Here is an 18245-nt window from a genome sequence, read left to right as displayed (position 1 = left end):
TGGTGTAGATTATACATGGTGTAGATTATACATGGTGTAGATTATACTACATGGTGTAGATTATACTACATGGTGTAGATTGTACATGGTGTAGATTGTACATGGTGTAGATTATACTACATGGTGTAGATTTTACTACATGGTGTAGATTGTACATGGTGTAGATTATACATGGTGTAGATTATACATGGTGTAGATTGTACATGGTGTAGATTATACATGGTGTAGATTGTACATGGTGTAGATTGTACATGGTGTAGATTGTACATGGTGTAGATTGTACATGGTCAAGATTATACATGGTGCAGATTATGCTACATGGTGTAGATAGTACATGGTGTAGATTGTACATGGTGTAGAATCTATATATTATTATATATATATATATATATATAATACTATATATTACAGGGACGTATAATATATCTATATATAATGACGTATAATATATCTATATATTATTATATATATATATAATACTATATATTACAGGGACGTATAATATATCTATATATAATGACGTATAATATATCTATATATTATTATATATATATATAATACTATATATTACAGGGACGTATATATATCTATATATAATGACGTATAATATATCTATATATTATTATATATATATAATACTATATATTACAGGGACGTATAATATATCTATATATAATGACGTATAATATATCTATATATTATTATATATATATATAATACTATATATTACAGGGACGTATAATATATCTATATATAATGACGTATAATATATCTATATATTATTATATATATATATATATATATATATAATATTACAGGGACGTATAATATATCTATATATAATGACGTATAATATATCTATATATTATTATATATATATATAATGCTATATATTACAGGGACGTATAATATATCTATATTATACGCCCCTAACTTTCAAAATAAGGGCAAGCCTAATTGTTCTCTTATTTCAGATTTTCTGAAGTTAGTTCCAGGTGTGAAAATAATGAAAGAAACACCTGAGCCTAAATATATGGCGGATTTCCTCTTTTGGTATTGTGATCAGACACCAAACATATATATTATTACATTAATGATTTTGGGTTGGCATTTTATAAGTTCTTAATATTATTTTTCCCTTTATTTCTATTTTTCTTTTTTTTTTCTTTTTTAGATTGATATCATTTACTACTATGACTTAAAATTAAATATATTATTTTTTAATTTCCGGTATCAGTTTTATCAGAGACATATATACGTCTCTGGTTTGCTCTTAAATATTTTTTTATAAAATAAGTAACTGTACATCAACTTACATATACTTCCGGAAAGATGTTGAAACTTTAAAGATATGTGTACATCTGGCATTAGCGCTTCGAATTGGTGCATAAAGTAAATCACATACACCAATCAGTCACCTCCATATACACAAGGATCATTGTAGGGATATTTATGCCGGGAAATGGATGGAACAATAATAATATAATTCTCTACTTGATTTAATCACTTATCAAACTAACAAAAACAGAAATATAAAAAAAAAAAAGATATGTATTTCCTGTCGATTGAAATTGTCCCCGTCTTTGATATACATGTATGTCCTATGTGCAATTCGTATCCATGTATATATATTGCGAACCATTCATGTCCCATGATAAACAATTTGGCACCACGACCTTTTCCAGCTATATGTCACTGCCATTTCCCTACATCCATATAGTGGGAATATCGAGGTGGTGTGGTTGGTTAGGCTGTCGAAGTTGTCGAATTTCTAGACTAGGCGATTTTGTGCCTATATCGTGAGTTCAATACCCGGATAGGGCACGAGTCAAAGCTCCCCTCCTTCGTCATCATTCATCATGTCACATATCAAATATGTACATGTAAACATGACTTGTTTTCCCAAACATTTCTCACTTCGCTAACTTTAAATATGTAAATGCTCTGATGATGCTGTCAGAATTTCGGACTTGATACACCCCCAGAATTTGAAAATAAAGACATGACAGATGCGTCAACTTTAGCTGCTTACAAAACCTGTTCCCATCTATGTCAATACTGAATTGAAGGGGAATGTGTTTCTTTATTGATTCTATTTTCCAAGGATGAGCTGCGAGAAAATAAAATATTGAAATGACTATATATTTCATAATGAATATTTATAATGTAATATTTGGTTGCAGGATATTGAACAAAACGTACAATGCGTTTTCTCGCTTCTTGTCGCTTGCTGTTGTTATTTAACGACTGTGGCGTTTTTATTTATACGCCCGCTAATGTCGTCAGCATATATTTCATCTCTATCGCTTTTAGTACACCAAAATTGTCGTCAGCGTGTGAAAGCCATACAGGTGCAAAGAACATTATCGGTGTGAGCCTTTCAGAAATGGACGGGAAATTTAAGACGTCTGAGAATGGCATTGAAGAGAACATGTCTAGTGTCATGAAACAATACAAGTCAATGAGAGGTTTGTAGTATTTTTATTATAAAACTCCTCCTAAATCTGTCGGTGGTAATAAATACTGCCCTGTGAATGTTGGTGCTGTTCAACACTGAAGTGTGAGGCCCTAAGAGAACATGTGTGAAGTGATGTTTATTGATTTACTTAGTTAACTGCTTTTACGTCCACTACTACGGCAATTCGGCCTTTCAGCGGACGAGGAAAGATAGGACAATGAGTAGAAGGGAGAAAAGGAATTGATGGGAGAGAGTGGGAAACACAGATGAGGTAGAAAGGGCCCGTCTGTGCTACTTGAACTATTATTAAACTATTATTTAGAAGACAACCCCCAATCCTAATTGTAGACCTAGCCTTATACTAAGCACGTCACAACAAGAGGACTGGTTTAGGACAGAGAGGAAGAGGAAGGGAATTCTGCAATAAGTAAATTTCGATATGTTGATAGTATTTTGGAAGGCCATCAAAATTACTTATGAAGTGATCCCAATTCCTAATCCAACCCTAACCTCTGGGTCGGTGTTATCACATCTGCTCTTTTTCTAAAACAACACATAGGTATCTTTATCCTGCGAAGTGGACATTCTCACACTGGCCACCATTTTAAGTCCCATCCTACGAAACGTTGGTAGTGGTTAGTTGTTAGAAGGTGTTGGTGGTGATCTGTTTTAGTGCCCATATAGGTATACATCATCTTTTCATTTCTATCAGCCACTGTAGATACTGTTTGCTTATCAATGTCCTTCTGTAGATCAAGTTATGTTGATGGCTATTTAAAAGTACATACTGCAATGAAAGACTTGGCACAGTCATACCTTGGTTCTTAAATGCTACCTGAATTTTTATAAAGCTTTCATGTCATAGATTTACAGCTCAGTTTTTTGCAAAAAATATCACTGTTCCTAAATTATGGGTCTGTGAAGTACAGTTGATCATTTCAATATATTTCTGTATTTCTTCACCTACTGTGAGCTCTTCTTATGAGTGACATCTGCCATCATTTTATTATTGTGGTGATTGAGTGGTTCATGTGTTAAAAGTTGGTTATTTTAACAGTTTTCAGGTAGATGTGGCTTGTAGATAATGTTACATAAAGTATTTGTCACGTAGCTGACATAGCTGGGGAGCACGATTATATATTTCATTTACATAAGAAAAAAACGTCATAAAAGCTTCACTGACTATGAAATTTAACATGAAGTTTTCAGATCCTACACATGTAATTAACCCAGGTGTTCCCATAGTGTCTCTATGTGATATTTACTGAAAGGATAAAGAAACACAGAGTAATATTTATTCTGATATTTTGAAAACGCATTCTCCAAATAAAGTGAAACTTTGTGGATTGAGTAATTAGGTCATATTACACCTTGTCATGTATAGAAAATTTAGTCACGGTACAGTGCGCAGCTCTGGTAAATGGAGGAAGGAAAAAACAAGAATCTCGTGCACCGTGTTGTTCTGGCCTCATGCAGCATTGTTCAAGTCACTCTTCGTTAGTCTTTATACAGACCAACTGCTTCCCTAAAATTAATTGAGAATTTGATTCGTTTTAAGAATGGCACGACTCACAGAAGTTCAGAGGGGTCAGGCCATTCAGATGCTGATGCAAGGACATCTGCAAAATCAGGTTGCTAGGCACTTTGGTGTTATTTGTTTCCACCATAGAACGTCTTGTAAGACGTCTTCGGGAAACTGGGCGATTGGCCGATCAACCTAGGTCAGGACGTCCGCGTGTAACGTCACGAGATCAGGATCGCTATATCGTCGTCTCTCATGTGCGTAATCGGCGCCTTACTGCCGTTGAGAGTGCACTTAATGTTTGTGGAAATCAAGGGCGTCCTATAAGTTCAAAAACTGTAAGGAATCGATTACGGGAAGTTGGTGTAAGAGAACGTCGCCCCTACGTAGGTCCACACCTTACCCCTGCTCGACGTCAGCTTCGTATGGCCTGGGTCGCTGCACATGCTCCACTACAGTTTCCACTGAGGCAGTGGAGACAAGTTTTCTTCACAGACGAGTCTCGATTCTGACTTTATTGATCTGACGGCCGTCAACGTGTCTACCGACGTTGTGGCAAACATTTTACGGACGCTCGTGTTGTAGAGAGGGATAGGTTTGGGGGTGGTTCAGTAATGGTGTGGGGAGGAATCTCACATGGGTTAAAATCACAATTGGTTGTTATTGATGGCAATTTAACAGCAGCTAAGTATAGAGATGAGATCCTCCGACCCCATGTTATCCCTTTCTTACAGCAGCATAATCTAACCCTCCAGCAGGATAATGCTAGGCCCCACGTAGCAAGGATTTGCCAAGTCTTTCTGGCCAACAACAACATTCAACCACTAGATTGGCCGCCATATAGCCCTGATTTGTCCCAGATCGAGCATCTTTGGGACCAGTTGGATAGACAGGTTGGAAAGCGCCAGCCACCTCCTGCTACTCGAGAGCAGTTGACCAGAGCCCTGATTGAAGAGTGGGACAACATCCCCATAAGACAGATTAACGCTCTCATGAACTCTATGACCAGAAGAATAAGCGCCGTGACCACAGCAAACGGCGAACACACAAGATATTGATGACTCAGTTCAATTTCAATTTCAAAATCCTATGGGTTCATTCAATTTAATCGTTAGTACCTCTAAACAATGGTCAGATACAAAATACAGACTTTGGAAATTTTTAAGCTTTAATTTGTCTGTAAGTATACAAAATTTCATTTTAAATGAAGCCCGATATCATACTTAATTTCTGGTTTCAAGCTCACCCTGCGTTTCTTTATCCTTTTAATATAGATATATTTGGCTAGTATAGAGGACATGACAACATCTGTTGGAAGAATTAATGTTGTCTGGTCCTCTATATTTGCTGTTTACACATCTTTGAACCAGACTCCTGTATTCCACTAGGAATCTATCCTAGGTAGACTGCCGATATTACAGAATCTACCAGACCGGACGTTGGATTTCTTTTCTTTGTATTATATATAAAATATACCTGTTTGCTTATATGTATTCTGTACATATATGTGATGTTACGGTATATGTGTGACATGTTGTTTACGTGACTGTGTGTACATGCCTGGTTGAATGTATGGTATGTAGCCAAACCAGGTAACATGGATGTCATCCTGAACTCAACTCAGCACTTTAGCAACTGCACTCGCATTGCATGCTTATTGGGTCGCCACACCTATTTATGTCACTTCCTCTCTGGCTTCCTGTCTATCCCTCTCAATATACTCTTTCTTTTGTTGAAGGTCAGTGCAAGCTGTCAGCACTATTTGCACTTAAGGGTTTGCAAAATACCTATATCATACGTGATCCTGTCACCATGTAGAAACCTGGTATGTTTTGACAATACAGAAGGGAGGTTGTGTATCTTTTGGGCTCGTTACTGTATGAGTTTATTTCAGAAGTTATTGAAAGTATATGTGTTTGTCCTGTCCTTGTAGGTTTTTTTCTTATGTTGGATGTAAATAACTGATACTTTTGTCATCAATTTCTACACCCCATGCAGTAAAGGCAATCTTTCTGTCAGTTAGGGTTGATTGCTTCGGTGTCTAATGAAACTGCTTCTCTGGTACGGAGGTCAATAGGATTGATTGGGCATCAGAGCAAAGAGAAGATCTTGCTCTAACTACACTGAAAACATTATTCAGTAGTGACCTTTTCCCAAGGAAGATACATCAAAGAATGAGTTGTCCGAAAACATACTAGTAATGGTTGACTGTTTCACATGATATGCACAAGCAGTACAGTGAGGTAATCAGTCTGCCAATACTACATCTAGAGCTCTGTATGGATACTTCATTATAGGTTCCCAAAAAAGCTTCATAGTGACAAGGGTCGTAAAAGCGGTATAGGAACTTTGTAAGCTTGCAGGAGTAACTAGAACTACACCATACAACCCAATGGGGAGTGGTTCTGCAGAGTGGTTCTGCAGAGTGGTTCAATCAGACTCTCCTTGACGTACTGGCAACACTTGTTAAGGAATAAAAAGGTAGATTTGAAGTTGAATATTTCCGTCCATGATTCAGTGCCAAATAAAGTGACTCTACAGGCTACTCTCCCCCCTTTCAGATGTTTGGATGGCACCCTCGACTGGCTGTAGATGCTTTTCTAGGTATTGTTACAGACAGCAATGATAGGTCACAACTCCTATGTCACACAAACTTGAAAGAAACTTGAGTATACATACCATGCTGCAGCTAATAAAGCCAATAAAAAGGCTGACAAAAACAAAAGCATGAGACAAAGGGAGTGTACCATAAAGGTAGGGGTGAGGTACTGGTCACAGAAGTGAACCTGAACACAACTCAGCACTTTAGCACCTGCACTTGCGTTGCATGCTTATTGCATCCCCATATCTATTATGTCACTTCTCCTCTGGCTTCCTATCTGTCCTTCTCAATCTGCTCACTCTATTGCTGGACATCAGTGCGAGCTGTTCAGCACTCTGTGCTGTTTAGGTTTTACAAAATACCTATATCATACATGATCCTGTCACCATGTAGAAACCTGGTAAGTTGACAATGCAGATGTGAAGTTGTGTATCTTTCATGTTCATAAGCAAAAGAGTTCATTTCAGAAGTTTTTGGAAGTATTTTTTTCTCATGATGGATGTAAATGAAAGCACACAATCTGATACCTTTGTCGTCACAGCTCATCAATTTCTGCATCCTGGTGACAAACATGTAATATTAATGTTCACCGTCAAAATCTGCAGACAGGTAAATATCATATTCTTTTTAGCCAAATGCGTGATTTTCCAAATGTGTAAATATTTGGAAATGTGAAAATCTTTGTGGCTTAGGGTTAGTTAAATATATAACTCCGTATGTTTTCTGAGGTTCATAAAACCATTCACTGACTTTATCAAAAGCCTATAATTGTATATAACTGAGATAATCACAAGTAACAAGAAATTCTGTAAAGGTTTTCATTTTTTCAGGTTGATAAACCCGTGTCTTGACCTCATCAAAAGTTCATTATTGAATACAACCGAAATGATTACACATATAACAAAGAATTCTGTCTTTCATTTTTTTAGGAAGGAATCAAACCCCATAATAATAGCTGTCTTTAGTCTGCTTCATGACTTTCTCAAAAATTACCGACATGTTGCATTAAGCTTTTGGTAAATCATGTAAATTTGAATCTTCAAAAATATACACCCCTTGCAATAGTAGAAGTTATTTCCTGGGTGTTGAGTGCTGAATTTTAACTGTGTGATAACTATTGGGTAGTTAGGTTGGTGTAGTAGTAACATACTTCCTCTATTTATCGTTTCAATAGTATAAAAACAATAAATTCAAAGAGGTATTTCACTGTGACAGAGGCATAATAAAACAAATCATTTTCAAACACGACAATATGTTTCATGGACAAATGTTTCACCTGCAAAAAAAAACTGCATAACCATAGATTAACTGATCAACGGTGAATATTATTTCCAAATTACTTCTCATATAACTTTTTATTAAGGGAATATTAACAATAGATCCACAGAATTTAGGATGTAAATTTTATGTCATGTGAATGACACATACAGGTAACAAGTGGTATGAATTTGCATGTCCAAATCTTAGGCCATCACGTCACCTACATTTTGTATTGGCGAAGCATAACATAGAGAAAACAACTTCAACCTAATCCCAACTGGTCAGACAGTTGAAATTATATTACTTTCACTCTCTCAAGGTAATACTCTTCAAACCCTTCCATCTAGACAAAGTGCGATTGAGTTATTGGCTCATTTCGCAAGTGTGAAAGAAATAAAGATGATCGTTTAATACAGGTTTATGTATAGACTGAAAGTGTACAGGTACGATAATGTCATCCCCACAATGTTCTGTATCTTGGTGTGTTGGTTTAGGATTAGTAAACTGTACACAAACAGTCTGATTTGTAAATATAAGCAGGATTTCTAAAGGGAGTTAGTACATCAAGTTCATCAATGTTGTACGCCCTTTAGATTTGCCCTTTCTCTCCCATTGGCCTGCGTAATGCAGTTCACTTTACCAAGGGCTTCACCTTTATCATGTTTCACAGGCCAAACCACAATACTGTTAAATCATAGATTTTTGTTTGGTAGTTTCCATAAAACATACATTGTTGTTAACATTTAATTTTGTAGAGAAATAACCCTCAGTAAATCCTTTCTTATTAGAATTGATGTCAATTTTAATCTGTTCATTTTGTTGACATGAATTCCTTGGTTACAAATACAATTCCTTGGTTACAAATACAATTCCATGGTTACCAATACAATTCATTGGTTATGAATACCCATGAAATTAATGGTGAAAAACCTCACAAAAGTAATGATTTTACTGTAATGTTTTCATAGTGTACTGTTGTTACCTTGTACTGAGCTATGTTGTTGATAATATAATTTTCATAGTCTACATTAAATGATATCTTATTTTCTCAAATGTTGTCCACATGCTATATTTTTCGAACATTAAAAACTGCCCTCTGCAAGCTTCCAAGTGAGAAAGTAGGCAAGAAATCATGGTAATTGCCTGTTTGACCAAACTTTTCCTTCATTTACACAAATTCTGCATAGGAATTGAATATTTTATTAAAAGTCACAAAAAAGGAAAATAAATAACAACAATATCCTGTTGTATCAAAAAACACTGCTACCAGTCACACTACCCTACCTTGTTAATCCTGTCACCACTAACCAGTTTGTCACACTACCCTACCTTGTTAATCCTGTCACCACTAACCAGTTTGTCACACTACCCTACCTTGTTAATCCTGTCACCACTAACCAGTTTGTCACACTACCCTACCTTGTTAATCCTGTCACCACTAACCAGTTTGTCACATTACCCTACCTTGTTAATCCTGTCACCACTAACCAGTTTGTCACACTACCCTACCTTGTTAATCCTGTCACCACTAACCAATTTGTCACACTACCCTACCTTGTTAATCCTGTCACCACTAACCAGTTTGTCACACTACCCTACCTTGTTAATCCTGTCACCACTAACCAGTTTGTCACACTACCCTACCTTGTTAATCCTGTCACCACTAACCAGTTTGTCACACTACCCTACCTTGTTAATCCTGTCACCACTAACCAGTTTGTCACACACCACTAACCAGTTTGTCACACTACCCTACCTTGTTAATCCTGTCACCACTAACCAGTTTGTCACACTACCCTACCTTGTTAATCCTGTCACCACTAACCAGTTTGTCACACTACCCTACCTTGTTAATCCTGTCACCACTAACCAGTTTGTCACACTACCCTACCTTGTTAATCCTGTCACCACTAACCAGTTTGTCACACTACCCTACCTTGTTAATCCTGTCACAGCACCCTACCTTGTTAATCCTGTCACCACTAACCAGTTTGTCACACTAATTAATCCTGTCACCACTAACCAGTTGTCACACTACCCTACCTTGTTAATCCTGTCACCACTAACCAGTTTGTCACACTACCCTACCTTGTTAATCCTGTCACCACTAACCAGTTTGTCACACTACCCTACCTTGTTAATCCCTACCTTGTTAATCACCACTAACCAGTTTGTCACACTACCCTACCTTGTTAATCCTGTCACCACTAACCAGTTTGTCACACTACCCTACCTTGTTAATCCTGTCACCACTAACCAGTTTGTCACACTACCCTACCTTGTTAATCCTGTCACCACTAACCAGTTTGTCACACTACCCTACCTTGTTAATCCTGTCACCACTAACCAGTTTGTCACACTACCCTACCTTGTTAATCCTGTCACCACTAACCAGTTTGTCACCTTGTTACTGTCACCACTAACCAGTTTGTCACACTACCCTACCTTGTTAATCCTGTCACCACTAACCAGTTTGTCACACTACCCTACCTTGTTAATCCTGTCACCACTAACCAGTTTGTCACACTACCCTACCTTGTTAATCCTGTCACCACTAACCAGTTGTCACACTACCCTACCTTGTTAATCCTGTCACCACTAACCAGTTTGTCACACTACCCTACCTTGTTAATCCTGTCACCACTAACCAGTTTGTCACACTACCCTACCTTGTTAATCCTGTCACCACTAACCAGTTTGTCACACTACCCTACCTTGTTAATCCTGTCACCACTAACCAGTTTGTCACACTACCCTACCTTGTTAATCCTGTCACCACTAACCAGTTTGTCACACTTCCCTACCTTGTTAATCCTGTCACCACTAACCAGTTTGTCACACTACCCTACCTTGTTAATCCTGTCACCACTAACCAGTTTGTCACACTACCCTACCTTGTTAATCCTGTCACCACTAACCAGTTTGTCACACTACCCTACCTTGTTAATCCTGTCACCACTAACCAGTTTGTCACACTACCCTACCTTGTTAATCCTGTCACCACTAACCAGTTTGTCACACTACCCTACCTTGTTAATCCTGTCACCACTAACCAGTTTGTCACACTACCCTACCTTGTTAATCCTGTCACCACTAACCAGTTTGTCACACTACCCTACCTTGTTAATCCTGTCACCACTAACCAGTTTGTCACACTACCCTACCTTGTTAATCCTGTCACCACTAACCAGTTTGTCACACTACCCTACCTTGTTAATCTAACTAATCAGTTTGTCACACTACCCTACCTTGTTAATCCTGTCACCACTAACCAGTTTGTCACACTACCCTACCTTGTTAATCCTGTCACCACTAACCAGTTTGTCACACTACCCTACCTTGTTAATCCTGTCACCACTAACCAGTTTGTCACACTACCCTACCTTGTTAATCCTGTCACCACTAACCAGTTTGTCACACTACCCTACCTTGTTAATCCTGTCACCACTAACCAGTTTGTCACACTACCCTAAATCCTGTCACCACTAACCAGTTTGTCACACTACCCTACCTTGTTAATCCTGTCACCACTAACCAGTTTGTCACACTACCCTACCTTGTTAATCCTGTCACCACTAATCACACTACCCTACCTTGTTAATCCTGTCACCACTAACCAGTTTGTCACACTACCCTACCTTGTTAATCCTGTCACCACTAACCAGTTTGTCACACTACCCTACCTTGTTAATCCTGTCACCACTAACCAGTTTGTCACACTACCCTACCTTGTTAATCCTGTCACCACTAACCAGTTTGTCACACTACCCTACCTTGTTAATCCTGTCACCACTAACCAGTTTGTCACACTACCCTACCTTGTTAATCCTGTCACCACTAACCAGTTTGTCACACTACCCTACCTTGTTAATCCTGTCACCACTTTGTCACACCCTACCTTGTTAATCCTGTCACCACTAACCAGTTTGTCACATTACCCTACCTTGTTAATCCTGTCACATTACACTACCCTACCTTGTTAATCCTGTCACCACTAACCAGTTTGTCACACTACCCTACCTTGTTAATCCTGTCACCACTAACCAGTTTGTCACACTACCCTACCTTGTTAATCCTGTCACCACTAACCAGTTTGTCACACTACCCTACCTTGTTAATCCTGTCACCACTAACCAGTTTACCCTACCTTGTTAATCCTGTCACCACTAACCAGTTTGTCACACTACCCTACCTTGTTAATCCTGTCACCACTAACCAGTTTGTCACACTACCCTACCTTGTTAATCCTGTCACCACTAACCAGTTTGTCACACTACCCTACCTTGTTAATCCTGTCACCACTAACCAGTTTGTCACATTCCTGTCACCACTAACCAGTTTGTCACACTACCCTACCTTGTTAATCCTGTCACCACTAACCAGTTTGTCACACTACCCTACCTTGTTAATCCTGTCACAACTAATCAGTTTGTCACACTACCCTACCTTGTTAATCCTGTCACCACTGACCAGTTTGTCACACTACCCTACCTTGTTAATCCTGTCACCACTAACCAATTTGTCACACTACCCTACCTTGTTAATCCTGTCACCACTAACCAGTTTGTCACACTTCCCTACCTTGTTAATCCTGTCACCACTAACCAGTTTGTCACACTACCCTACCTTGTTAATCCTGTCACCACTAACCAGTTTGTCACACTACCCTACCTTGTTAATCCTGTCACCACTAACCAGTTTGTCACACTACCCTACCTTGTTAATCCTGTCACCACTAACCAGTTTGTCACACTACCCTACCTTGTTAATCCTGTCACCACTAACCAGTTTGTCACACTACCCTACCTTGTTAATCCTGTCACCACTAACCAGTTTGTCACACTACCCTACCTTGTTAATCCTGTCACCTAACCAGTTTGTCACACTTACCCTACTAACTAACAGTTTGTCACACTACCCTACCTTGTTACCTTGTTTGTCACATCCCTACCTTGTTAATCCTGTCACCACTAACCAGTTTGTCACACTACCCTACCTTGTTAATCCTGTCACCACTAACCAGTTTGTCACATTACCCTACCTTGTTAATCCTGTCACCACTAACCAGTTTGTCACACTACCCTACCTTGTTAATCCTGTCACCACTAACCAGTTTGTCACACTACCCTACCTTGTTAATCCTGTCACCACTAACCAGTTTGTCACACTACCCTACCTTGTTAATCCTGTCACCACTAACCAGTTTGTCACATTACCCTACCTTGATAATCCTGTCACAACTAATCAGTTTGTCACACTACCCTACTTTGTTAATCCTGTCACCACTAACCAGTTTGTCACATTACCCTACCTTGTTAATCCTGTCACAACTAATCAGTTTGTCGCATTACCCTACCTTGTTAATCCTGTCACAACTAATCATTTTGTCACATTACCCTACCTTGTTAATCCTGTCACCACTAACCAGTTTGTCACACTACCCTACCTTGTTAATCCTGTCACCACTAACCAGTTTGTCACACTACCCTACCTTGTTAATCCTGTCACCACTAACCAGTTTTTCACACTACCCTACCTTGTTAATCCTGTCACCACTCACCAGTTTGTCACACTACCCTGCCTTGTTAATCCTATCACAGCTAATCAGTTTGTCACACTACCCTACCTTGTTAATCCTGTCACCACTAACCAGTTTGTCACACTGCCCTACCTTGTTAATCCTGTCACCACTAACCAGTTTGTCACACTGCCCTACCTTGTTAATACATTGTCTGTTTTTGTGGATTTTATTCCATCTGATACAGTATTGTCCTGTTAATGCTGTTGTTTAATAACCCTGATTACAAAATATTCTAATCAATAGCACATGTACATATGTACACCAGTCACTGACTAATCAGTAGCAGACATTATATTCAACATCTTGATTGCAGGAAAGAAGCGTGCTGACCACTGCCAGGAATTCTGGGATATCGTTGTCATCACAGCAGGGGACGAGGACCAGAAGAAGGCTTTTGAGGCTCAGATAGATAGCAAGCTGTCTCAGAAAGAACTCCCCCTGGACTGTCCAATACATGTGGTGGCTGACCCTCCTGGGCCTAAGTTAGGTCAGTCATTGGTCACATAGGTGCTGATTAGTTACTATTGGAATGAAATCTTTAGATTTCTTACTTCTTGAAAACTGCTGCAGTGATTTCCATTGATTTTTGCAGAAAGTGTCCGTGTCCTCTGAAAACTCTGAAACTGAAAATGTAAATTATATTGTGGCCTTAAGGGTGGCCCAAAATGAAATTTTTTTTAACATTTGAAAAATATTCTCCAGATCAAGATACAGTGTACTCTAGAACAAAAAAAAACCTGTATTGATTGAAATATGCTTTGTTTAGATTGTAAATTTCATTCCTGGTTGCCGTTTAAGGAGAATTAAATTTTACCAAAGAACAGAAAAGAAAAAAAATACAGTCTTATTTATTTCAATTTTGTCAATTTTTGTTCATAATCACTGATTCTTTTGAAGTTTCAAAGTTTGATTTCCAATAAAACCAACAAATAAATATTTGTTGAATCCAGTGGTTCTTATAGATGACAGGAATAATTGTGAAAAGCAGATCATGAAATTTATAATATAACTGAAAATAAGATATGTATATGGAAAACATATATATATGACATGAATACACATTTCAGGAAATGGAGGGTCCACCTTTACAAGTCTCCAGTTCCTAGAGAAGGAGTACAAAGAAGATTTATTTAAAAAGCGTGTGTTGCTGATCCATGCTGGCGGACAGAGTCGACGAATGCCTAGCACTAGCATCCTGGGCAAAATATTTGCTCCCATCCCAAGTGGGAATCCTCTGTATCAGATGTTAGATTTTAAACTGGCTGTGTATCTGCCATTGATACCCAGAATGCCTGCAGGTGTGTTTGTTTGCTGTGCTGATGACTTTCTAGTGTATAATTTAGGTAAGGAAGGTTCTGATGAGAATTGGGGCTTTAGCAAGTCTGGATTTACAGCTCTGGCACATCCCTCTTCTCTTGGGGTTGGAACAAAACATGGTGTTTATGTTGTTAAGTCTCTTGATGAAGTTGATACTTCTTTACATATACAACAGTCTGACTGTGTACAAGTTCTTCAGAAACCATCCGTACAGGCTATGGACATACATGGAGCTGTTATCAGTATGAAGGATAACAAGCTTCCAGATGGAATTGAAGTTAAAGGGTCTACAGTATATACTGACAGCGCATTTTTTTTTAGCATGGATATAGCCAAAAAATTTCTAAAGTTTCTAAAAACAAATGGCTCCATTACCTGTGAAATTGATGCATATGGAGATTTTCTTCAAGCTTTAGGATCAAAAGCAACAATCGACTACACCAGACAGACGCCAAATGTAACCACTCCCACTCCAAGTCTTATACCAACTCGCGAGAAAGTCTTCCACTTACTGAAAGATTCAAACATCCAGTTGCTCCTGATGAACTCATCAAAATTCATCCATATTGGTACCACAAAAGAATACATCCATCATTACTGTTTTCACTCTCAATTTCAGAAAGAAATGAGTCTTAGGAAAGATGTATTTAACAGATGGACTGATGAAGATGAGGAGAATCCTGTGGCAAAGAAGAGAATCAGAATGTCTGATGTTAGTACAGGATGTGTCATGCACTGCATCCTACCTATGAAATCATTCGTCCCAGAAAACTCAGTAATGGAGTACGGTCACTTTAATATTCCAGTCCATGTAGGACAAAACACCATTGTCAGCAACTGTAGTTTTCTGAAGGCAGAGACTGGAAAGAAATCCGATAGTGAACCCCTGAAAATACCACATAATGTCTTTCTCCACACAGTGTCTGTCCACAAAAATGACAAGACTGAATATGTAACTGTTCTCTTCAGAATCGATGATGATCTCAAGAAGACTGTACCTGGGAATAAAGTACAGGAGTTACCAATTCTAGGGGCAAAGGTGGAGGACATCTGTGGTGTCTGTGGTATTGACATTGAGAAAATCTTGCCAAGTTGTCATGAAAACAAAGGTCAAGGGGAGGAAAGTGGGCCTGTTTCTCTGTGGACATTACATTTACATCCAGTCACAGGAAGCATGACAGAATCTCTTGAATTGGCATTGCAGATTCACTCATCTGTCACTAAAAGAGATAAAACTGATCTTCTAAAAGACAGGAAACTAGTATCCATGGATGACCTTCTGCAGACTAAAGATGTCAAAGACATGCTGAAATATCGAAGTGATCTGTTTCAGGAAATCAAGTCATCAGTTAAATAATAGCAGTTTAGAAATAATTTTCATGATGAAATCTAGGGATCTATTATAAGCACATGAAAATCTGTTCATAAAACCATCTTAATTTCAACACCTACGCACTGTTTTTTGACTGTTTGAATTACAACAGTAATCTGATGGTGTTTTACTTAATTATAGTCCTATGTGTTCATAATGTGGTCATATCATGTGGTCATCATGTGGTCATATCATATGGTCATCATGTGACCTTAGTATGTGGTCATATCATGTGTTCATCATGCGGTCATCATGTGGTCATATCATGTTGTCATCACATGGTCATATGTAGTCATCACATGGTCATATCATGTGATCATATCATGTGGTCATATCATAAGGTCATCATGTGGTCATATGTTGTCATCACATGGTCATATGTGGTCATCATATGGTCATATCATGTGGTCATCATGTGGTCATATCGTGTGATCATATCGTGTGGTCATATCAAGTGGTCATATCATGTGGTCATCATGCGGTCATATCATGTGGTCATATCATGTGATCACATCATGTGGTCATCATGTGGTCATATCATGTGGTCATCATGTGGTCATATCATGTGATCATATCATGTGGTCATATCATGTGATTACATCATGTGGTCATCATGTGATCATATGTGGTCATATCATGTGGCCATCATGAGGTCATCATGTAGCAAATGCATGGATACTGGACTCATTTCAATGGGTTAGGGAAAATCATTTTTTATTTTCAATTTTTTTATTTTCAATTCATAATGTATCACACAATCCAATTAAAACTTCTCACTTCACAATATTAACCACAAACCGATTCACATTTTTACAGTGATTCACATATAAACACACCACACACACTTAGTATTGACATCTACACATTGATACTCATACAGATACATGCTTATGCACAGAAAACAAATTCAATAAATCAAATTATGAAAAATCATTTTTCATATTAACAGGATCCCAGGTGTTCAATTTTTAGGTCATCTGAGACAAAGTCTCATGGTTAACTATTGTGATCACTGATGTCTGGTGTCGTACATCTGTGAACATTTTCCAATTTTCTCAAAAACCGCTGAATCAATTTTAATAAAATTTTGAAAACCTTCCCTGGCCTAAGATTAACTAAAATAGTGAATTATACAATCCCCACACCACAGTGGCTGGAGCAGTGGAGCCAAAAGTAGTCAATTGACTCTGATTTCAAAATCTTCTCAAGTCCCAGATATGGTAGAATCAAATACTCTTCATGCATGGAAGCATCTTAGGGTGCTTTACCCAAGTTGTAAATTTCATGGTCCTAGGGTTCGCTAGGCCTCTTGTTTATGCATATTGATGCATTCAAATGTCATAAATATAATTTTTACAATTGACAATCATTTGTGCATGTGTATCTTTGATCAATTTATTTTTTCAAAATTTTTTCTGATCAAGTATTATAAACTCACCTGGCCAAGTGAGCTCATGTCATGTTGCAGCATCCATTGTCTATCAAATTTTTATTCTCAAAAACAAAAAGACTAAGAATTATATTTTGCTTGCAGCTGCCACAGATAAAGGCCAACAAAGTTTGTTAAAAGAAATAACCTTGACCCCTAATCAAGGTCACATGGTCAAAACTTTCCAACAACTTCTGATTAATCATATCATGAAAAATTGAATAATAATATTCAATTGGTAGGGTACCTTTACTTAAATTCAAGGTTACAAAGGTCAATTTTCAAATATCGCTCAGTCTTACAATCATATTTAATTGGTACTGAAGCTTAAAAAATAGTTGTTTGAAAATACTCTGACCCATATTCAAGGTCACAGATGTCAAAAGTCAATGATGTGATGTTTGTATTAGTAAAAATTTAAATACTAGATGAGAAATGCATGCCCTTTTGGCCTCTTGTTTGATATTTATTGACTGCGATATAGTGATCACAATGAACATGGTGATTTTGACATTATTATTAAAGTATTTTCCAGGACATGATGAATCCATGAAACCAAACTTGTATTTTAGCTTTAATTTATATTGAAAAATCCTATCACATCTGCTTATTGTGTGTTGAGCATATTTATTATTGATTTCATTGTATTATACAGTTACTGCTTATTCATAATAATGTTTTAATATTTGTAATATTGTTTATTC

General features: G+C 37.7%; 1 protein-coding gene across 1 annotated transcript; it reads left to right on the top strand.

Annotated features, from left to right (window-relative positions):
- The first annotated feature begins 2386 nt into the window (after positions 1 to 2386).
- On the top strand, positions 2387 to 16266 carry LOC132547881 (fucose-1-phosphate guanylyltransferase-like). Its single transcript, XM_060211687.1, has 3 exons — positions 2387 to 2468; positions 13737 to 13910; positions 14491 to 16266. Exons 1-3 carry the CDS (start codon positions 2387 to 2389, stop codon positions 16095 to 16097), a joined length of 1863 nt encoding a protein of 620 aa, XP_060067670.1. The 3' UTR covers positions 16098 to 16266.
- Positions 16267 to 18245: the final 1979 nt, after the last annotated feature.

Source organism: Ylistrum balloti, unplaced genomic scaffold, assembly GCF_031769215.1.
Source record: "Ylistrum balloti isolate Yb309-2 unplaced genomic scaffold, AGI_CSIRO_Ybal_v1 Utg369986, whole genome shotgun sequence".
Classification (NCBI taxonomy): domain Eukaryota; kingdom Metazoa; phylum Mollusca; class Bivalvia; order Pectinida; family Pectinidae; genus Ylistrum; species Ylistrum balloti.
Note: the sequence above shows the minus strand (reverse complement) of the source record. Positions and strands in the feature narration are given on the sequence as shown.